The sequence below is a fragment of the Bufo gargarizans genome, chromosome 6 (assembly GCF_014858855.1).
Source record: "Bufo gargarizans isolate SCDJY-AF-19 chromosome 6, ASM1485885v1, whole genome shotgun sequence".
NCBI lineage: Eukaryota > Metazoa > Chordata > Amphibia > Anura > Bufonidae > Bufo > Bufo gargarizans.
In genome coordinates this window covers 349396610-349419846 of record NC_058085.1, presented here as the reverse complement: position 1 = coordinate 349419846, position 23237 = coordinate 349396610, and the positions used below count along the sequence as shown (strand labels likewise).

At 45.8% G+C, this 23237-nt stretch overlaps 1 protein-coding gene across 4 annotated transcripts in view; it reads right to left on the bottom strand.

Moving 5' to 3' along the window:
* The window catches only part of LOC122940144 (alpha-2-macroglobulin-like), a 145084-nt gene that overhangs the window by 42922 nt on the left and 78925 nt on the right, over positions 1-23237 (bottom strand). For 3 of the 4 annotated variants that reach the window (XM_044296540.1, XM_044296541.1, XM_044296542.1), the window contains 3 exons: positions 22509-22665; positions 12431-12656; positions 10499-10625 (listed from right to left, as the gene is read on the bottom strand). The exons of the other annotated variant lie outside the window; for it this stretch is intronic. In XM_044296540.1, the coding sequence (XP_044152475.1) occupies positions 10499-10625; positions 12431-12656; positions 22509-22665 (510 nt within the window). The remainder of the gene's footprint in view (positions 1-10498; positions 10626-12430; positions 12657-22508; positions 22666-23237) is intronic. 4 annotated transcript variants of the gene reach the window in all.

Below are 23237 nucleotides of genomic sequence, written 5' to 3'. Positions count from 1 at the left end.
AGAGTACTGTCACGGGCAGCGGATGTGAACCCACTGTGCTACGGACTGGCTGTACCCTGGAGGGGCATGACTAAGCAGCTCCCTGGTTTTCGCTAGAGCCTCTGATGGTAAGGATAGACTTTCCCATTAGGGTAGTTGCCAGGTACCACTCCAGGGCAGTCCCAGAGTCAGTAGCAGCTGGTCCAGGCAAACCAGGAGGTACCTGCAAAGGTACCGACAGTACAGGCGTGGTTAGACAGGTAGGGTCGTTACCAGGAGCGACAAAGTTACCTCCTGCTGTAAGATCTCGCGCGTGTGCACAGGGCTCTGCCTGATGCGCCCGTGCGGACTTCTCGATTTGGCTTCTTAAAGTGAAGTGCACATGCGCCGGCACTTCCCTCAACCCAGGTATGACCTGCACTCTGGCGCCAGCCTCTCAGAGCCCTGTGCGCACGCGCGAGATCTTACAGCAGGAGGAGGGGGGAGGGAGGGAGAGCGAGAGGCGGTACAGAGGATTAGGAGGTGGTGCAGAAGTCTGGAAAGGCGGCGCTGGGCACGAACGGCGGTGGGTGCGGCCGGCACCTTGCATCCCTTGACATTCCCTTGGGCACCTTATTTCTTTAAATGACAGGTTAGTAAAACCTGTTTTTTTAGCAAAATAAGGCTACGGATCACATTTAGAAGCCCACATTAGGAATCCTGATGAGGCCCTGAACATCAGCATATGTTTAGCTGACAGGGATGAAACCTGGTGACAGAATCCCTTTAAATTATAGTACATGTTCACTTTTCATTCTTACAGGGATAGAGTTAAATGTTCAAATTCTGTCTGATTGCATCTGCCACTAGTAGGAGGTAACCGCATATGGATTTATTCAGCTGCCGTTCAAGCTGTAAAAATCAGTGCGCATTGAGCTCCACCTAGTGGCAGTTGCAGGCTATCCGAATATTAAAAGTGACTATTGGGCAGTGGCGTTGCTAGGGCTGGTGTCACCCGGTGCGGTAGAAAATGGTGTCACCCCCCCCTGGGTGACACCCGACAGTGGAGGCTATATGTGTATAACATAAACATATTTCATATGAAAACTTACAATTACTTGGCTTGGCCCTTGGGGATCTCGGACACCACTTCTACGCTTTGGCCGGGGGCTCGGCGGAGCTGATGTGTTTTATCCTTATGAGAAAGATTTCATAATAAGTATTTGGAGAAGGGGCAGAGGGATAGCAGAGCAGAGAGAGGCTGGTGCTGCTACTAGGGGGTCATACCACGGGGGAGTAATAAAGCCCACCATAATGCCCCCCAGTAGAAATAATTATCCTTATAATGTGTGAGTGCAAAAAATACCCCCCTGTAATGCCCCCAGTTGAGCTAATGTCCCCATAGTGCACCCATAAAGTGCCAGTATAAAATACCCCTATATAGTGACCCCAGTAAATGCCCCCATAGTGCTCCTCTCCCCCCTAGTGCCCCCCATAATGTACCAGTATAAAATGCCCGATATATAGTGTGCCAGTAGATGCCCTCAGTGTCCCCCATAATTTGTAAGCATAAAATAACCCTTCTCAGTGCCCCCGTAGTAGTCCTCTCCCCCCTTCCCCATAGTACCCACCACAATGTGTCCCAGTATAAAATGCCCCTATACAGAGCCCCCATATAAAATAACCTCAGTAGATGCCCCTATAGTGCCACCAATAATGTGCCAGTAAGAAGTGCCCCCATAGATGTCCCCCAATAATGTGCCAGTGAAATGTGCCCTCATAGATTCCCCTTAATCATGTGCCAGTAGCCTAAGCCCCCCATCAACATGTGCCAGTAGCCATAGGCGCCCCCCCATCATGTGCCAGTAGCCATAGGGCCCCCCTATCATGTGCCAGTAGCCATAGGGCCCCCCTATCATGTGCCAGTAGCCATCAGTATTGTACAGGAAAAAAAAAGGAAAAAAACACTTACCTCCTTGGCAGCGATGCGATGCAGGCCTCTTCTGGCCTGTGTCCCGCGCTGTGTACGGCTCAGGGCTCAGGCGGCGCGATGTCGTCATCGAGCCGCCTGTGCCGGCCTCTGATAGCAGGGCTCCAGACTAAAAAAAATACCTAGTAGCCATTGGCTCCTGAACTAAAAATTTCGCCAAATCGAAACCGAATGAAAATTTTGGTATCGTGACAACGCTACGCCGATCAAATCGGCGTAGGGTTTTTTCAATACCAAAATTTTGATTCGCTTTCGTCACCATAAAAAAGTATTGCGATACTCAATACCACGCAAAAAAGCCACGTGCATTTCGCATTTTATGAAACGTTCGGCCCATAATAGAACAGTCCTATCCTATTTTTTGGGGTGACAAGGTGACTAAAAAATGGCGAATGCTCACCGCATAGGAGATATTTTTTAATAATTTAATAGTTTGGACTTTTCGGATGCAGCGCTATGTAATATGTTTATTTATTGTATATATTTTTTATATGTAAAATTGGGAAAGGGGGGATTTAAACTTAATATTTTAGAGTACTTTCACACTAGCGTTTTTCTTTTCCGGCATAGAGTTCCGTCACAGGGGCTCTATACCGGAAAAGAACTGATCCGTCATATCCCCATGCATTCTGAATGGAGTAATCCGTCCAGGATGCATCAGGATGTCTTCAGTTCAGTCATTTTGACAGATCAGGCAAAAGAGAAAACTGCAGCATGCTACGGTTCTATCTCCGGCGAAAAAAACTGAAGACTTGCCTGAATGCCGGATCCGGCATTTTTCCCCATAGGAACGTATTAGTGCCAGATCCGGCATTCAAAATACCGGAATGCAGGATCCGTCCTTCCGGTCTACGCATGCCGGTAAAAATGTGTAAAAAGATACAAGACGGATCCGTCTGTCTGCATGACAAGCGGAGAGATGGATTCATTCTTGCAATGCATTTGTGAGATAGATCCGCATCCGGATGCATCTCATAAATGCTTTCAGTCACATCAAGATCGGCGGATCTGGCGGGCAGTTCTGACAACGGATCACACTACCGCAAGTGTGAAAGTAGCCTTAGTGTTTGTGTTTTATTTTTACTTACTATTAGCCCCCTTAGGGGCTGGAACCCTTGTCCTATTCACCCTTAGGCCCCTTTCACATGGGTGAGATTTCTGCGCGGGTGCAATGCGTGAGATGAACGCATTGCACCCGCACTGAATCCGGACCCATTCACTTCTATGTGAATCCGGACCCATTCACTGTGTTATTTTCCCTTATAACATAGTTATAAGGGAAAATAATAGCATTCTGAATACAGAATGCTTAGTAGAAGGTCAATATAATAAACATTATATACACCCCAGTATAATAAACATTGAGTGCGCCCCCCCAGTATAATAAACATTGAGAGCGCCCCCCCAGTATAATAAACATTGAGAGCGCCCCCCCAGTATAATAAACATTGAGTGCGCCCCCAGTATAATAAACATTGAGAACGCCCCCCAGTATAACATTGAGTGCGCCCCCCAGTATAATAAACATTGAGAGCGCCCCCAGTATAATAAACATTGAGAGCGCCCCCAGTATAATAAACATTGAGAGCGCCCCCCAGTATAATAAACATTGAGTGCGCCTCCCCAGTATAATAAACATTGAGAGCGCCCCCCCAGTATAATAAACATTGAGAGCGCCCCCCCAGTATATCAAACATTGAGAGTGCCCCCCCAGTATAATAAACATTGAGAGCGCCCCCCCCAGTATAATAAACATTGAGAGCGCCCCCCCCAGTATAATAAATATTGAAAGCGCCCCCCCAGTATATCAAACATTGAGAGCGCCCCCCCAGTATAATAAACATTGAGAGCGCCCCCCCAGTATAATAAATATTGAAAGCGCCCCCCAGTATAATAAACATTGAGAGCGCCCCCCCAGTATAATAAATATTGAAAGCGCCCCCCCCAGTATATCAAACATTGAGAGCACTCCCCCAGTATAATAAACATTGAGAGCGCCCCCCAGTATAATAAACATTGAGAGCGCCCCCCCAGTATAATAAACATTGAGAGCGCCCCCCCAGTATATCAAACATTGAGAGCGCCCCCCCCCCCAGTATAATAAACATTGAGAGCGGCCCCCCCCCCCCTAGTATAATAACCATTGGTGGCGCAGTGGGCAGTGCCAATGAGGGTTAAAAAAATAAATAAAAATTAACTCACTTCCTCCAATTGATCGCGCAGCTGCCGGTCTCCTGTTCTTTCTTCAGGACCTGTCAAAGGACCTGTGGTGACATCACTGTGGTCATCACATGGTACATCATATGATCCACCACCATGGTAATGGACCATGCGATTAGCTCAGTGACGTCACCACAGGTCCTGAAGAAAGAACAGGAGACCGGCAGCTGCGCGATCAACTGGTGGAGGTGAGTTAATTTTTTATTTATTTTTTTAACCCTCATTGGCACTTCCCACTGCACCACCAATGTTTATTATACTGGGAGGGGGGGGTGCACTCAATGTTTATTATACTGGGGGGGGGCGCACTCAATGTTAATACAAATGCAGGAGGCGGGTGCCGGAATGAAATAGCCGGCACCCGACCTCTATGATAGGGGGCTGCGATCAGCGGCAGTTAACCCCTCAGGTGCCGCTCCCTGTCATAGAGGTCGGCTGCCGGCTATTTGATTCCGGCACCCGCCTCCTGTATTTGTATTACAGGTCAGTTTTCTTCTTGGTTGGCGCAGTAGCCACAGCCCCTCCCCTCCTCCTCCCATCCCTCTTCTCATTGGCGGAGGCAGCAGCAGCACAGGGGGGAGGGAGAGAGCCCCCCTTGCCTCTATGGAAGCGCCGGCCCTGCCTAAAGTTAGTTAGTCAAGGACTAGACTGAGTCAAGGAGATCTCCGGCGGGTGACACCCCATCACCCCCCGCACCCCCCTCGCAACGCCACTGCTATTGGGGCTTGTTCACATAACGGATCTCTATGCAGATTTTGCATTCAAATCCATGCTGAATATTCCACCTGTGGAGTCACTGTGGGTAGAAATACAGGAGGCAAAAACAATAATACTAATAGGAGTTTATTATAAACTCCCTAATATACCAGAGTCCACAGAAAACTAAACAAGATAGAACGAGGCGGCAGATCATAATGAGGTGGCTATTATGGGGGACTTCAACTATCCAGATATAGACTGGGAAACTGAAACCTGTATATCTCATAAAGGAAACAGGTTCTTGGCAATAACCAAAGACAATTACCTTTCCCAACTGGTTCAGGACCCGACTAGAGGGACGGCCATACTGGACCGCATGTTTTGCAAAACACATGCGGACGTCTGAATGGAGCCTTACAGGGGGGTGATCAATGACAGAGAGGTGATCACCCATATACACTCCCTGTCATTGATCACCCCCCTGTAAGGCTCCATTCAGACGTCCGCATGTGTTTTGCAAAACACATGCGGACCGCATGTGTTTTGGATCGGATCCGCAAAACACATGCGGACGTCTGAATGGAGCCTTACAGGGGGGTGATCAATGACAGAGAGGTGATCACCCATATACACTCCCTGTCATTGATCACCCCCCTGTAAGGCTCCATTCAGACGTCCGCATGTGTTTTGCAAAACACATGCGGACGTCTGAATGGAGCCTTACAGGCGGGTGATCAATGACAGAGAGGTGATCACCCATATACACTCCCTGATCACCCCCTGTCATTGATCACCCCCCTGTAAGGCTCCATTCAGACGTCCGCATGTGTCTGAATGGAGCCTTACAGGGGGGTGATCAATGACAGAGCGGACGTCTCCATGGATCCGTAAAAATCATACGGACGTCTGAATGGAGCCTTACCAGGGGGGTGATCAATGACAGGGGGATGATCAGGGAATCTATATGGGTGATCACCTCCCTGTCATTGATCACCCCCCTGTCATTGATCACCCCCCCTGTAAGGCTCCATTTAGACATTTTTTTGGCACAAGTTAGCGTAAATATATATATTTTTTTGTTTGTTTTTTCTTACAAAGTCTCATATTCCACTAACTTGTGTCAAAAAATAAAATCTCACATGAACTCACCATACCCCTCACGGAATCCAAATGCGTAAACATTTTTAGACATTTATATTCCAGACTTCTTCTCACGCTTTAGGGCCCCTAAAAATCCAGGGCAGTATAAATACCCCACATGTGACCCCATTTCGGAAAGAAGACACCCCAAGGTATTCCGTGAGGGGTATATTGAGTCCATGAAAGATTGAAATTTTTGTCCTAAGTTAGCGGAAAGTGAGACTTTGTGAGAAAAAAACAAAAAAAAAAATCAATTTCCGCTAACTTATGCAAAAAAATAAAAATTCTATGAACTCGCCAGGCCCCTCATTGAATACCTTGGGGTGTCTTCTTTCCAAAGTGGGGTCACATGTGGGGTATTTATACTGCCCTGCCTTTTTAGGGGCCCGAAAGTGTGAGAAGAAGTCTGGGATCCAAATGTCTAAAAATGCCCTCCTAAAAGGAATTTGGGCACCTTTGCGCATCTAGGCTGCAAAAAAGTGTCACACATCTGGTATCGCCGTACTCAGGAGAAGTTGGGGAATGTGTTTTGGGGTGTCATTTTACATATACCCATGCTGGGTGAGAAAAATATCTTGGTCAAATGCCAACTTTGTATAAAAAAATGGGAAAAGTTGTCTTTTGCCAAGATATTTCTCTCACCCAGCATGGGTATATGTAAAATGGCACCCCAAAACACATTCCCCAACTTCTCCTGAGTACGGCGATACCAGATGTGTGACACTTTTTTGCACCCAAGGTGGGCAAAGGGGCACAAAGTGCACCTTTCGGATTTCACCGGTCATTTTTTACAGATTTTGATTGCAAACTACTTCTCACACATTTGGGCCCCTAAATTGCCAGGGCAGTATAACTACGCCAGAAGTGACCCCATTTTGGAAAGAAGACACCCAAGGTATTCTGTGAGGGGCATGGCGAGTTCCTAGAATTTTTTATTTTTTGTCGCAAGTTAGTGGAATATGAGACTTTGTAAGGAAAAAAGAGGAAAAAAAAAAAATCATCATTTTCCGCTAACTTGTGACAAAAAAATAAATAAATCTAGGAACTCGCAGTGCCCCTCACGGAATACCTTGGGGTGTCTTCTTTCCAAAATGGGGTCACTTGTGGCGTAGTTATACCGCCCTGGCAATTTAGGGGCCCAAATGTGTGAGAAGTACCTTGCAATCAAAATGTGTAAAAAATGGCCTGCGAAATCCGAAAGGTGCACTTTGGAATATGTGCCCCTTTGCCCACCTAGGCTGCAATAAAGTGTCACACATGTGGTATCGCCGTACTCAGGAGAAGCTGGGGAATGTGTTTTGGGGTGTCATTTTACATATACCCATGCTGGGTGAGAAAAATATCTTGGTCAAATGCCAACTTTGTATAAAAAAATGGGAAAAGTTGTCTTTTGCCAAGATATTTCTCTCACCCAGCATGGGTATATGTAAAATGACACCCCAAAACACATTCCCCAACTTCTCCTGAGTACGGCGATACCAGATGTGTCACACTTTTTTGATGCCAAGGTGGGCAAAGGGGCACATATTCCAAAGTGCACCTTTCGGATTTTGCAGGCCATTTTTTACACATTTTGATTGCAAAGTACTTCTCACACATATGGGCCCCTAAATTGCCAGGGCAGTATAACTACGCCACAAGTGACCCCATTTTGGAAAGAAGACACCCCAAGGTATTCTGTGAGGGGCATGGCGAGTTCCTAGAATTTTTTATTTTTTGTCGCAAGTTAGTGGAATATGAGACTTTGTAAGAAAAAAGAAAAAAGAAAAAATCATCATCATTTTCCGCTAACTTGTGACAAAAAATAAAAAGTTCTATGAACTCACTATGCCCATCAGCGAATACCGTAGGGTGTCTACTTTCCGAAATGGGGTCATTTATGGGGTTTTTCTACTGTTTGGGCATTGTAGAACCTCAGGAAACATGACAGGTGCTCAGAAAATCAGAGCCGTTTCAAAAAGCGGAAATTCACATTTTTGTACCATAGTTTGTAAACGCTATAACTTTTACCCAAACCATTTTTTTTTTGCCCAAACATTTTTTTTTATCAAAGACATGTAGAACTATAAATTTAGCGAAAAATTTAGATATGGATGTCGTTCTTTTTGCAAAATTTCACAGCTGAAAGTGAAAAATGTCATTTTTTTGCAAAAAAATCGTTACATTTTGATTAATAACAAAAAAAGTAAAAATGTCAGCAGCAATAAAATACCACCAAATGAAAGCTCTATTAGTGAGAAGAAAAGGAGGTTAAATTCATTTGGGTGGTAAGTTGCATGACCGAGCGATAAACGGTGAAAGGAGTGTAGTGCCGAAGTGTAAAAAGTGGCCTGGTCATGAAGGGGGTTTCACCTAGCGGGGCTGAAGTGGTTAAGGATGCTATACTGACAGGGAGTGTTCCACAGGATTGGCACATAGCAAATGTAGTGCCAGTATTAAAAAAGGGTCCAAAAACAGAGCCCAGAAACTATAGGCCGGTAAGTTGAACATCTGTCGTGGGTAAACCGTTTGAAGGTTTTCTAAGAGATGCTATCTTGGAGTACCTCAATGAAAATAAGCAAATAATGCCATATCAGCATGGCTTCATGAGGGATCGGTCATGTCAAACTAATTTTATTCAGTTTCTATGAGGAGGTAAGTTCTAGACTTGACAGCGGCGAATCAATGGATGTCGTGTATCTGGACTTTTCCAAAGCATTTGACACTGTACCACATAAAAGGTTAGTATATAAAATGAAAATGTAACTGGCTCAGTGATAGAAAACAGAGGGTGGTTATTAGTGGTACACACTCAGATTGGGTCACTGTCACTAGTGGAGTACCTCAGGGGTCAGTATTGGGCCCTATTCTCTTCAACATATTTATTAATGATCTTGTAGAAGGCTTGCGCAGTAAAATATAAATTTTTGCAGATGACACTAAACTGTGTAAAGTAATTAACACGGAAGAGGACAGTATACTGCTACAGAGGGATCTGGATAGATTGGAGGCTTGGGCAGAGAAGTGGCAGATGAGGTTTAACACTGACAAATGTAAAGTTATGTACATGGGAAGGAATAATGCAAGTCACCCGTACATATTAAATGGCAAAACACTGGGTAACACTGACATGGAAAAGGATCTAGGAATTTTAGTGAACAGCAAACTAAGCTGTAGAAAACAGTGTCAGGCAGCTGCTGCCAAGGTCAATAAGATAAAGGGTTGCATCAAAGGGGCATAGATTCCTGTGATAAGAACATGGTCCTACCACTTTACAAATCACTAGTCAGACCACACATGGAGTACTGTGTACAGTTCTGGGCTCCTGTGAACAAGGCAGACATAGCAGAGCTGGAGAGGGTCCAGAGAAGGGCAACTAAAGTAATAACTGGAATGGGGCAACTACAGTACCCTGAAAGATTATCAGAATTAGGGTTATTCACTTTAGAAAAAAGACGACTGAGGGGAGATCTAATACTATGTATAAATATATCAGGGGTCAGTACAGAGATCTCTCCCATCATCTATTTATCCCCAGGAATGTGACTGTGACAAGGGGACATCCTATGCATCTGGAGGAAAGAAGGTTTCTACACAAACATAGAAGAGGATTCTTTACGGTAAGAGCAGTGAGACTATGGAACTCTCTGCCTGAGGAGGTGGTGATGGTGAGTACAATAAAGGAATTCAAGAGGGGCCTGGATGTATTTCTGGAGTGTAATAATATTACAGGCTATAGCTACTAGAGAGGGGTCGTTGATCCAGGGAGTTATTCTGATTGCCTGATTGGAGGAGGGAAGGAATTTATCCCCCTAAAATTTGGAAAATTGGCTTCTACCTCACAGTTTTTTTTTTTGCCTTCCTCTGGATCAAGGCCGAACTGTATGGACAGATGTCTTTTTTCGGCCATATAAACTATGTCACTATTTTACTATGTATTGTCAATGGGAATCTTTGGGGCTGTTCATACGGCCGCTGATAATTATTTGTACGCAGATTTTCAACATGTCCCTTCTTGGTGGTTTCCACATGGAGACTGCTTGCAAACCATGGTGGGTCACAATGGGTTCATTGAATGGGGATTACGGACAAGCGACATTCAAAATGCATTTTTTTCCTGTGCATATTTTGCCATGTGAACATGCCCCTAGAATGAAATCAACAGACTTCAGTGCCTAGGAATGTTTTGGCAAGGCCTGATTGCAGTGGCATGGTCTGCCTCTTTGGTACTATAGATTTGTCACGGATATCGGATGCTAAGGAATTTGCAATTTGTTTTGCAACTTGCAATTTTTATTTTATTTTTTCAATGTAATTGCAGTAGTCTTAGTCTTTAGGGTACAACCACACGGTCAGGTTTCCTGATGCAGGTTTAAAAGCCAAAATCAGGAGTGGATCATAAAAGTAGAGAAAGTATAAAGGATGGACACAACTTCTCTTTTTTGAATTCTCTCCTGGTTTTGGCTCAGAAAACCTGACCATGAGAAAATAATCTGCAATTTAGGACATTACCCAGTTTGGAGGCTTTAAGGTTCCAGTAGAAGGTTTTGCTCTCATCTACACAGAGGCAGCTGCTATATTGGCAGTCATCACATGGCCTCTCTTCCAACTCTGCAGATGGTATAAGTGTAGTCCTAACCTGTCAATAAGAAAACATACTCTGAAAATAAATTGAATTAGACTATAAACTGTTTATTATGCTACTTTTTATGGAGTTTAGAATTTAAGAGGTATATATAATTAATAACACATACATTATCCCTGTACGGTGACATCACTGTGTGTTTATTATCCTGCAGTGTGACACATCACTGTTTGTTATCCCTGTACTGTGACATCACTGTGTGTATTATCCCTGTACTGTGACATCACTGTGTTTATTATCCCTGTACTGTGACATCACTGTGTTTATTATCCATGTACTGTGACATCACTGTGTTTATTATCCCTGTACTGTGACATCACTGTGTTTATTATCCCTGTACTGTGACATCACTGTGTTTATTATCCCTATACTGTGACATCACTGTGTTTATTATCCCTGTACTGTGTCATCACTGTGTTTATTATCCCTGTACTGTGACATCATTGTGTTTATTATCCCTGTACTGTGACATCACTGTGTTTATTATCCCTGTACTGTGACATCACTGTGTTTATTATACAGTACTGTGACATCACTGTGTTTATTATCCCTGTACCGTGTCATCACTGTGTTTATTATGCTGTACTGTGACATCACTGTGTTTATTATCCCTGTACTATGACATCACTGTGTTTATTATCCCTGTACTGTGACATCACTGTGTTTATTATTCCTGTACTATGACATCACTGTGTTTATTATCTCTGTACTGTGTCATTACTGTGTTTATTATCCCTGCACTGTGACATCACTGTGTTTATTATCCCTGCACTGTGACATCACCGTGTTTATTATCCCTGTACTGTGACATCACTGTGTGTATTATCCTGTACTGTGACATCACTGTGTGTATTATCCTGTACTGTGACATCACTGTGTTTATTATACATGTGCTGTGACATCACTGTGTTTATTATCCCTGTACTGTGACATCACTGTGTTTACTATCCCTGTACTGTGACATCACTGTGTTTATTATCCCTGCACTGTGACATCAATGTGTTTATTATCCATGTACTGTGACATCACTGTGTTTATTACCCCTGTACTGTGACATCACTGTGTTTATTATCCCTGTACTGTGACATCACTGTGTTTATTATCCCTGTGCTGTGACATCACTGTGTTTGTTATCCCTGCACTGTGACATCACTGTGTTTATTATCCCTGTACTGTGACATCACTGTGTTTATTATCTCCATATTGAAGCATTACTGCATTTTCCCTATATATGACACCATTGTATTTGTTATCACTGTACCATGACATCACTATTTGTTAGAAATATAAGGGGTTACCCCACTCCTGGCACCCGCATTGCTTCTGATTTCCGCATGGCTGCCGCTGTATCTCTCCGTCGTGCAGATCAAAACATCCAGCGAAGGGGGATCAGCCAATAGCAAGACGCGACGGGTATAAGCCTCACTAGCATCGCGGGTGACGCTAGGGAGGTTCGTTCTCGTCGCGGCCTGCTATTGGCTGCGCCCCCCATTGCAGGATGTTTTGATCCGCGTGACGGGGAGATGCAGCGACGGTCGTGCGGCGACCAGGAGCAATGCGGGTGCTGCGGAGCTGGGTAAGTATAACTTATATGAGGAGCCCAGGCATTAGGGGGGTCATTATAGGAGTTGGATAACCCCTTTAATGCCAAAAATGTGCTCCCCAATGGAGCTATAGGCATCTGTCTACTCCACCTGCCTCTCATCCTAGCCACATTAATGGCAATGCTCCTTCCAGCAGCATTTATAAACATTAAACCTGCTGCTTATTATTATATGACAGAACATGTTGGATTTTACCTTTATACACTGTTTCAAATAGTTAAAAACTGTGGATTTAAGAGTGAAAGTTTCTCCTCTGATCACTGAATATGGCAAAGTGATGTCCACAAAGAAAGGTTGGAAAACTCGAAAAGGTACAGGAGAAGCCAGCCCAAAACCTCCAGGACCCGTACAAAAAGCCCCACCATGCCAGTCTGTGATGGTGTCAGGAGCTGTGTCATGGAGAATGCCAATCCCAGAGTCCCTAATCCAAGCAGATTGGAAAGAAATAACAGGAAATTATTCTTGTAGAAATAAGTAAAGGGTTAAAATGTATGAACTATTCTCAGGGGCATAAACAGAAATAATAGGGCTCCTTAGTAGAGCTCAGTGTGGACTCCCCTCCCCCCTGCACCAAGTTTTGTAATATGAAGGAAACACTCCCAGAGTTTTTCATAGAGTGCAAAGTTTCGGACAATTACAAAACAAACACAAATACATAAACAAATAAATAATTGCAATATACAGTCACTCTCTATCTCACGCATTTTACCTGAAGTGGAGCATGTTATTCATAAATATGGAGCTCATTCTGAACACCATTTTTCTCAATGTATTTGCACCATACAATGGGCATAAATACATGGATCAATATCCCCCATTCAGCTCCATACATTACAAGTCACTTTTGGCTGATTCAGATTTATTAATTGTCCTTTAAGGCCTCATGCACACGACCGTTGTTTTATTCCATGTCCGTTGTGCTGTTTTTCGTGATTTTCTGCGGACCAATTGACTTTCAATGGGTCAGTTGAAAACTCGGCTAATGCACCGTTTGCCACCCGCGTCCGTGATCCGTGGTTCCAGTCTATCAAAAAACTATAACCTACTATAACCTGTCCTATTATTTTAGCGTAAAAAGGTTCGCGGACCCATTCAAGTCAATGGGACCGCTAAAAAACACGGAGGCACACAAGATTGTCATCCGCGTCCCCGCGTCCGTTATTTTCCTATCATTTGCATGGCAAAACTGTCTTTTTTTTTTTACTTTCCTTTATGTCTGGTGGTCCTCCAAAAATCAAGGAAGACACACGGAAACAAAAACGGAAACGGATCACGGAACAACGGAACCCCATTTTGCGTAACGGAACACAACAACGGTTGTGTGCATGAGCCCTAATACTGTGATAAATGTGGTTTGACGGTAGCAGTTCATCCCTCAGTAAGCAGCTTTACAAAAGTCTCACGTCTGTAATAAAAAGTTGCATAGTCTATTAAAAAGTCGCATAAGATAAACATGGTCCTCACTGGAGTGAAATTGCACAATTTTTTGCGACTTTTTTAAATTGTCGCAATAGTAAATCTGTCTAGAGATTCATTTACACAAGAAAACACGCCCACTTTCAGAAAACTGGTGAGGGTAGCGCAGAGCCAATAAAAGTTGCACATTTTTGCGCAGTTTTAGTGATTGCGCAAAAATGTGCAACATTTTCACTTCATTATTTTGACTTGAGCTAATGATAAATCTGGCCCATAGTGTATTTGTAAAACTAATTGTCTGAAGCCACCACTAGGGGGTGCTCAGTGCATAGGAATTTATACAGTTACCAAGGAAGCTGTAAAATGTATTTTGTAGTGAACTCCTTCTAGTGGTGGCTGCATGACAATGCAGAGTTTTCACGTTGGGGCATGGAGTATGGGGTTATAATGTGCAGTGCACTACTGTACCCCTTTAACAAGTTATATGTGGGTGCTAGCCAGTCACAAAATTATTTGACATAGCAACAACATCAACCACCTCTAACAGTCTTCCTCTCAAGCGTTTGCACAGATATAGTTACAAGTAGGGATGAGCGAACCCGAACTGTATAGTTCGGGTTCGTACCGAATTTTGGGGTGTCCGTGACACGGACCCGAACCCGGACATTTTCGTAAAAGTCCGGGTTCGGGTTCGGTGTTCGTCGCTTTCTTCGCGCTTTTGTGACGCTTTCTTGGCGCTTTTTGAAAGGCTGCAAAGCAGCCAATCAACAAGCGTCATACTACTTGCCCCAAGAGGCCATCACAGCCATGCCTACTATTGGCATGGCTGTGATTGGCCAGAGCACCATGTGACCCAGCCTCTATTTAAGCTGGAGTCACATAGCGCCGCCCGTCACTCTGCTCTGATTAGCGTAGGGAGAGGTTGCGGCTGCGACAGTAGGGCGAGATTAGGCAGATTAACTCCTCCAAAGGACTTGATTAACTGATCGATCTGCAGCTGTGGATCATTGAGCTGCTGATCCTCAATTGCTCACTGTTTTTAGGCTGCACAGACCGTTTGTCAGTCTCATTTTTCTGGGGTGATCGGCGGCCATTTTGTGTCTTGTGGTGCGCCAGCACAAGCTGCGACCAAGTGCATTTAACCCTCAATGGTGTGGTTGTTTTTTGGCTAAAGCCTACATCAGGGTGAAGCTGTGACACCAAGTGCATTTAACCAGCAATAGTCTGTTCATTTTTTGGCCATATACAAAATCAGGGGCAAGCTGCGCCTGTCACCAAGTGCATTTAACCCTCAATGGTGTGGTTGTTTTTTGGCTAAAGCCTACATCAGGGTGAAGCTGTCACACCAAGTGCATTTAACCAGCAATAGTCTGTTCATTTTTTGGCCATATACAAAATCAGGGGCAAGCTGCGCCTGTCACCAAGTGCATTTAACCCTCAATGGTGTGGTTGTTTTTTGGCTAAAGCCTACATCAGGGTGAAGCTGTCACACCAAGTGCATTTAACCAGCAATAGTCTGTTCATTTTTTGGCCATATACAAAATCAGGGGCAAGCTGCGCCTGTCACCAAGTGCATTTAACCCTCAATGGTGTGGTTGTTTTTTGGCTAAAGCCTACATCAGGGTGAAGCTGTCACACCAAGTGCATTTAACCAGCAATAGTCTGTTCATTTTTTGGCCATATCCCAGTCTAATTCTGTCACTAAATCCATACCGGTCACCCAGCGCCTAAATACTAGGCCTCAAATTTATATCCAGCTAAATCTGTCCCTAGTGCTGTAGCTGGGCGAGTTATTTAGTGTCCGTTCAAGCACATTTCTTGTTCTGGGTTGAAATACAATTCCCAATTTAGCAATTTCATAATTTAGTGGTTCCTGCTATATCAGAGCTCTTTGAAATCTATCCCAAAAAGGGTATATAATATTGAAGGTGCACATAGGGTCATTCAGAGTAACTTCACACACACCCGCTACTGTGTATTTCCAAGTCTAATTCTGTCACTAAATCCATACCGGTGACCCAGCGCCTAAATACTAGGCCTCAAATTTAATTCCCTCTAAATCTCTCGTTACCCACCGCTGTACTGTTGTTGCTGGGCAAGATATTTAGTGTCCGTCAAAGCACATTTTTTGTTCTGGGTTGAAGTACAATTCCCAATTTAGCAATTTCATAATTTAGTGGTTTCTGCTATATCAGAGCTATTTGAAATCTATCCCAAAAAGGGTATATAATATTGAAGGTGCACATAGGGTCATTCAGAATAACTTCACACACACCCGCTACTGTGTATTTCCAAGTCTAATTCTGTCACTAAACCCATACCTGTCACCCAGCGCCTAAATACTAGGCCTCAAATTTAAATCCCTCTAAATCTCTCGTTACCGTTGTCCTGTTGTAGCTGGGAAAGTTATTTAGTGCCCGTCAAAGCACATTTTTTGTTCTGGGTTGAAGTACAATTCCCAATTTAGCAATTTCATAATTTAGTGGTTCCTGCTATATCAGAGCTATTTGAAATCTATCCCAAAAAGGGTATATAATATTGAAGGTGCACATAGGGTCATTCAGAATAACTTCACACACACCCGCTACTGTGTATTTCCAAGTCTAATTCTGTCACTAAATCCATACCGGTGACCCAGCGCCTAAATACTAGGCCTCAAATTTAATTCCCTCTAAATCTCTCGTTACCCACCGCTGTACTGTTGTTGCTGGGCAAGATATTTAGTGTCCGTCAAAGCACATTTTTTGTTCTGGGTTGAAGTACAATTCCCAATTTAGCAATTTCATAATTTAGTGGTTTCTGCTATATCAGAGCTATTTGAAATCTATCCCTAAAAGGGTATATAATATTGAAGGTGCACATAGGGTCATTCAGAATAACTTCACACACACCCGCTACTGTGTATTTCCAAGTCTAATTCTGTCACTAAATCCATACCGGTGACCCAGCGCCTAAATACTAGGCCTCAAATTTAATTCCCTCTAAATCTCTCGTTACCCACCGTTGTACTGTTGTTGCTGGGCAAGATATTTAGTGTCCGTCAAAGCACATTTTTTGTTCTGGGTTGAAGTACAATTCCCAATTTAGCAATTTCATAATTTAGTGGTTTCTGCTATATCAGAGCTATTTGAAATCTATCCCTAAAAGGGTATATAATATTCAAGGTGCACATTGGGTCATTCAGAATAACTTCACACACACACGCTTCTGTGCATTTCCAAGTCTAATTCTGTCACTAAATCCATACCGGTCACCCAGCGCCTAAATACTAGGCCTCAAATTTATATCCCGCTGAATTTGAATACAATACATTGGGCCAAATAATATATTTGTTGTTGTGGTGAACCATAACAATGAGAAAAACATCTAGTAAGGGACGCGGACGTGGACATGGTCGTGGTGGTGTTAGTGGACCCTCTGGTGCTGGGAGAGGACGTGGCCGTTCTGCCACATCCACACGTCCTAGTGTACCAACTACCTCAGGTCCCAGTAGCCGCCAGAATTTACAGCGATATATGGTGGGGCCCAATGCCGTTCTAAGGATGGTAAGGCCTGAGCAGGTACAGGCATTAGTCAATTGGGTGGCCGACAGTGGATCCAGCACGTTCACATTATCTCCCACCCAGTCTTCTGCAGAAAGCGCACAGATGGCGCCTGAAAACCAACCCCATCAGTCTGTCACATCACCCCCATGCATACCAGGGAAACTGTCTCAGCCTCAAGTTATGCAGCAGTCTCTTATGCTGTTTGAAGACTCCGCTGGCAGGGTTTCCCAAGGGCATCCACCTAGCCCTTCCCCAGCGGTGAAAGACATAGAATGCACTGACGCACAACCACTTATGTTTCCTGATGATGAGGACATGGGAATACCACCTCAGCATGTCTCTGATGATGACGAAACACAGGTGCCAACTGCTGCGTCTTTCTGCAGTGTGCAGACTGAACAGGAGGTCAGGGATCAAGACTGGGTGGAAGACGATGCAGGGGACGATGAGGTCCTAGACCCCACATGGAATGAAGGTCGTGCCACTGACTTTCACAGTTCGGAGGAAGAGGCAGTGGTGAGACCGAGCCAACAGCGTAGCAAAAGAGGGAGCAGTGGGCAAAAGCAGAACACCCGCCGCCAAGAGACTCCGCCTGCTACTGACCGCCGCCATCTGGGACCGAGCACCCCAAAGGCAGCTTCAAGGAGTTCCCTGGCATGGCACTTCTTCAAACAATGTGCTGACGACAAGACCCGAGTGGTTTGCACGCTGTGCCATCAGAGCCTGAAGCGAGGCATTAACGTTCTGAACCTGAGCACAACCTGCATGACCAGGCACCTGCATGCAAAGCATGAACTGCAGTGGAGTAAACACCTTAAAACCAAGGAAGTCACTCAGGCTCCCCCTGCTACCTCTTCTGCTGCTGCCGCCTCGGCCTATTCTGCTGCTGCCGCCTCGGCCTCTTCCTCCGCCTCTGGAGGAACGTTGGCACCTGCCGCCCAGCAAACAGGGGATGTACCACCAACACCACCACCACCACCACCTCCGTCACCAAGCGTCTCAACCATGTCACACGCCAGCGTTCAGCTCTCCATCTCACAAACATTTGATAGAAAGCGTAAATTCCCACCTAGCCACCCTCGATCCCTGGCCCTGAATGCCAGCATTTCTAAACTACTGGCCTATGAAATGCTGTCATTTAGGCTGGTGGACACAGACAGCTTCAAACAGCTCATGTCGCTTGCTGTCCCACAGTATGTTGTTCCCAGCCGGCACTACTTCTCCAAGAGAGCCGTGCCTTCCCTGCACAACCAAGTATCCGATAAAATCAAGTGTGCACTGCGCAACGCCATCTGTAGCAAGGTCCACCTAACCACAGATACGTGGACCAGTAAGCACGGCCAGGGACGCTATATCTCCCTAACTGCACACTGGGTAAATGTAGTGGCAGCTGGGCCCCAGGCGGAGAGCTGTTTGGCGCACGTCCTTCCGCCGCCAAGGATCGCAGGGCAACATTCTTTGCCTCCTGTTGCCACCTCCTCCTTCTCGGCTTCCTCCTCCTCTTCTTCCACCTGCTCATCCAGTCAGCCACACACCTTCACCACCAACTTCAGCACAGCCCGGGGTAAACGTCAGCAGGCCATTCTGAAACTCATATGTTTGGGGGACAGGCCCCACACCGCACAGGAGTTGTGGCGGGGTATAGAACAACAGACCGACGAGTGGTTGCTGCCGGTGAGCCTCAAGCCCGGCCTGGTGGTGTGTGATAATGGGCGAAATCTCGTTGCAGCTCTGGGACTAGCCAATTTGACGCACATCCCTTGCTTGGCGCATGTGCTGAATTTGGTGGTGCAGAAGTTCATTCACAACTACCCCGACATGTCAGAGCTGCTGCATAAAGTGCGGGCCGTCTGTTCGCGCTTCCGGCGTTCACATCCTGCTGCTGCTCGCCTGTCTGCGCTACAGCGTAACTTCGGCCTTCCCGCTCACCGCCTCATATGCGACGTGCCCACCAGGTGGAACTCCACCTTGCACATGCTGGACAGACTGTGCGAGCAGCAGCAGGCCATAGTGGAGTTTCAGCTGCAGCACGCACGGGTCAGTCGCACTACAGAACAGCACCACTTCACCACCAATGACTGGGCCTCCATGCGAGACCTGTGTGCCCTGTTGCGCTGTTTCGAGTACTCCACCAACATGGCCAGTGGCGATGACACCGTTATCAGCGTTACAATACCACTTCTATGTCTCCTTGAGAAAACACTTAGGGCGATGATGGAAGAGGAGGTGGCCCAGGAGGAGGAGGAGGAGGAGGAAGAGGGGTCATTTTTAGCACTTTCAGGCCAGTCTCTTCGAAGTGACTCAGAGGGAGGTTTTTGGCAACAGCAGAGGCCAGGTACAAATGTGGCCAGCCAGGGCCCACTACTGGAGGACGAGGAGGACGAGGATGAGGAGGAGGTGGAGGAGGATGAGGATGAAGCATGGTCACAGCGGGGTGGCACCCAACGCAGCTCGGGTCCATCACTGGTGCGTGGCTGGGGGGAAAGGCAGGACGATGACGATACGCCTCCCACAGAGGACAGCTTGTCCTTATCCCTGGGCAGCCTGGCACACATGAGCGACTACATGCTGCAGTGCCTGCGCAACGACAGCAGAGTTGCCCACATTTTAACCTGTGCGGACTACTGGGTTGCCACCCTGCTGGATCCACGCTACAAAGACAATGTGCCCACCTTACTTCCTGCACTGGAGCGTGATAGGAAGATGCGCGAGTACAAGCGCACGTTGGTAGACGCGCTACTGAGAGCATTCCCAAATGTCACAGGGGAACAAGTGGAAGCCCAAGGCCAAGGCAGAGGAGGAGCAAGAGGTCGCCAAGGCAGCTGTGTCACGGCCAGCTCCTCTGAGGGCAGGGTTAGCATGGCAGAGATGTGGAAAACTTTTGTCAACACGCCACAGCTAACTGCACCACCACCTGATACGCAACGTGTTAGCAGGAGGCAACATTTCACTAACATGGTGGAACAGTACGTGTGCACACCCCTCCACGTACTGACTGATGGTTCGGCCCCATTCAACTTCTGGGTCTCTAAATTGTCCACGTGGCCAGAGCTAGCCTTTTATGCCTTGGAGGTGCTGGCCTGCCCGGCAGCCAGCGTTTTGTCTGAACGTGTATTCAGCACGGCAGGGGGCGTCATTACAGACAAACGCAGCCGCCTGTCTACAGCCAATGTGGACAAGCTGACGTTCATAAAAATGAACCAGGCATGGATCCCACAGGACCTGTCCGTCCCTTGTCCAGATTAGACATTAACTACCTCCCCATAACCATATATTATTGGACTCCAGGGCACTTCCTCATTCAATCCTATTTTTATTTTCATTTTACCATTATATTGCGAGGCTACCCAAAGTTGAATGAACCTCTCCTCTGCCTGTGTGCTAGGCCTAAATATATGCCAATGGACTGTTGCAGTGGTGGGTGACGTGAAGCCTCATTCTCTGCTATGACATGCAGACTGATTCTCTGCTGACATGAAGCCAGATCCTCTGTTACGGGAGCTCTCTCCTCTGCCTGGGTGCTGGGCCTAAATTTATGACAATTGACTGTTGCAGTGGTGGGTGACGTGAAGCCTGATTCTCTGCTATGATATGAAGACTGATTCTCTGCTGACATGAAGCCAGATTGTCTGTTACGGGACCTTTCTCCTCTGCCTGGGTTCTGGGCCTAAATTTATGAAAATTGACTGTTGCAGTGGTGGGTGACGTGAAGCCTGATTCTCTGCTATGATATGAAGACTGATTCTCTGCTGACATGAAGCCAGATTGTCTGTTACGGGACCTTTCTCCTCTGCCTGGGTTCTGGGCCTAAATTTATGACAATGGACTGTTGCAGTGGTGGCTGACGTGAAGCCTGATTCTCTGCTATGACATGCAGACTGATTCTCTGCTGTCATGAAGCCAGATTGTCTGTTACGGGACCTCTCTGCTCTGCCTGTGTGCTAGGCCTAAATATATGCCAATGGACTGTTGCAGTGGTGGCTGACGTGAAGCCTCATTCTCTGCTATGACATGCAGACTAATTCTCTGCTGACATGAAGCCAGATTGTCTGTTACGGGACCTCTCTCCTCTGCCTGGGTGCTGGGCCTAAATTTATGACAATGGACTGTTGCAGTGGTGGCTGACGTGAAGCCTGATTCTCTGCTATGACATGCAGACTAATTCTCTGCTGACATGAAGCCAGATTGTCTGTTACGGGACCTCTCTCCTCTGCCTGGGTGCTGGGCCTAAATATATGCCAATGGACTGTTGCAGTGGTGGCTGACGTGAAGCCTCATTCTCTGCTATGACATGCAGACTAATTCTCTGCTGTCATGAAGCCAGATTGTCTGTTACGGGACCTCTCTGCTCTGCCTGTGTGCTAGGCCTAAATATATGCCAATGGACTGTTGCAGTGGTGGGTGACGTGAAGCCTCATTCTCTGCTATGACATGCAGACTGATTCTCTGCTGACATGAAGCCAGATTGTCTGTTACGGGACCTCTCTGCTCTGCCTGTGTGCTAGGCCTAAATATATGCCAATGGACTGTTGCAGTGGTGGGTGACGTGAAGCCTCATTCTCTGCTATGACATGCAGACTGATTCTCTGCTGACATGAAGCCAGATTGTCTGTTACGGGACCTCTCTGCTCTGCCTGTGTGCTAGGCCTAAATATATGCCAATGGACTGTTGCAGTGGTGGCTGACGTGAAGCCTCATTCTCTGCTATGACATGCAGACTAATTCTCTGCTGACATGAAGACAGATTCTCTGTTACGGGACCTCTCTCCTCTGCCTGGGTGCCGGGGCCTAAATATCTGAGAATGGACTGTTCCAGTGGTGGGTGACGGGAAGCCAGATTCTCTGCTATGGAACCTCTCTCCAATTGATTTTGGTTAATTTTTATTTATTTAATTTTTATTTTAATTCATTTCCCTATCCACATTTGTTTGCAGGGGATTTACCTACATGTTGCTGCCTTTTGCAGCCCTCTAGCTCTTTCCTGGGCTGTTTTACAGCCTTTTTAGTGCCGAAAAGTTCGGGTCCCCATTGACTTCAATGGGGTTCGGGTTCGGGACGAAGTTCGGATCGGGTTCGGATCCCGAACCCGAACATTTCCGGGATGTTCGGCCGAACTTCTCGAACCCGAACATCCAGGTGTTCGCTCAACTCTAGTTACAAGCAATTATTAGAAAGTCTGTCACAGTCTGTCAATTCCTTGTAGTTGCAATAAAAGCCAATTCCCCCCAAATATTTGGTTATGGTTAAAAAACAGAGGAATGTCTTTATTTCCTCCCCTGCAGTAGCCAAATAGTCGGATGAAGGTGCATTACCCGACAGCTTCCAGTTTCCAAATCCATGTTTCAGGGAAATAATGTCTTATCACTGACTTCTGCTTTTTGACAAGCATTATGTTTGATGTCACTATTCGGGCATAATCCTCCTCGTCCAAGTCCTCAAGCTCTGTACTCAACACAATATATTCATAGTCTAAGGAAAAAAATAATTGACAATGAGCAATTTAGAAAAATGAATGAAAAGAATGTAGGTAGCGGGAACTGTAGTTAATATGTCACGTAATGGACTCATGCAGGGACCATATTCACTATGGATCCTGTAAAAATAAAACCCATGGACCAGATTAGAGATAAGTGAATTGGTTAAGAATTTGTTCCAGAAAGATCAGATGGTAAGAGACTAGAGTTGAGCGAACACCTGGATGTTCGGGTTCGAGAAGTTCGGCCGAACATCCCGGAAATGTTCGGGTTCGGGATCCGAACCCGATCCGAACTTCGTCCCGAACCCGAACCCCATTGAAGTCAATGGGGACCCGAACTTTTCGGCACTAAAAAGGCTGTAAAACAGCCCAGGAAAGAGCTAGAGGGCTGCAAAAGGCAGCAACATGTAGGTAAATCCCCTGCAAACAAATGTGGATAGGGAAATGAATTAAAATAAAAATTAAATAAATAAAAATTAACCAAAATCAATTGGAGAGAGGTTCCATAGCAGAGAATCTGGCTTCCCGTCACCCACCACTGGAACAGTCCATTCTCAGATATTTA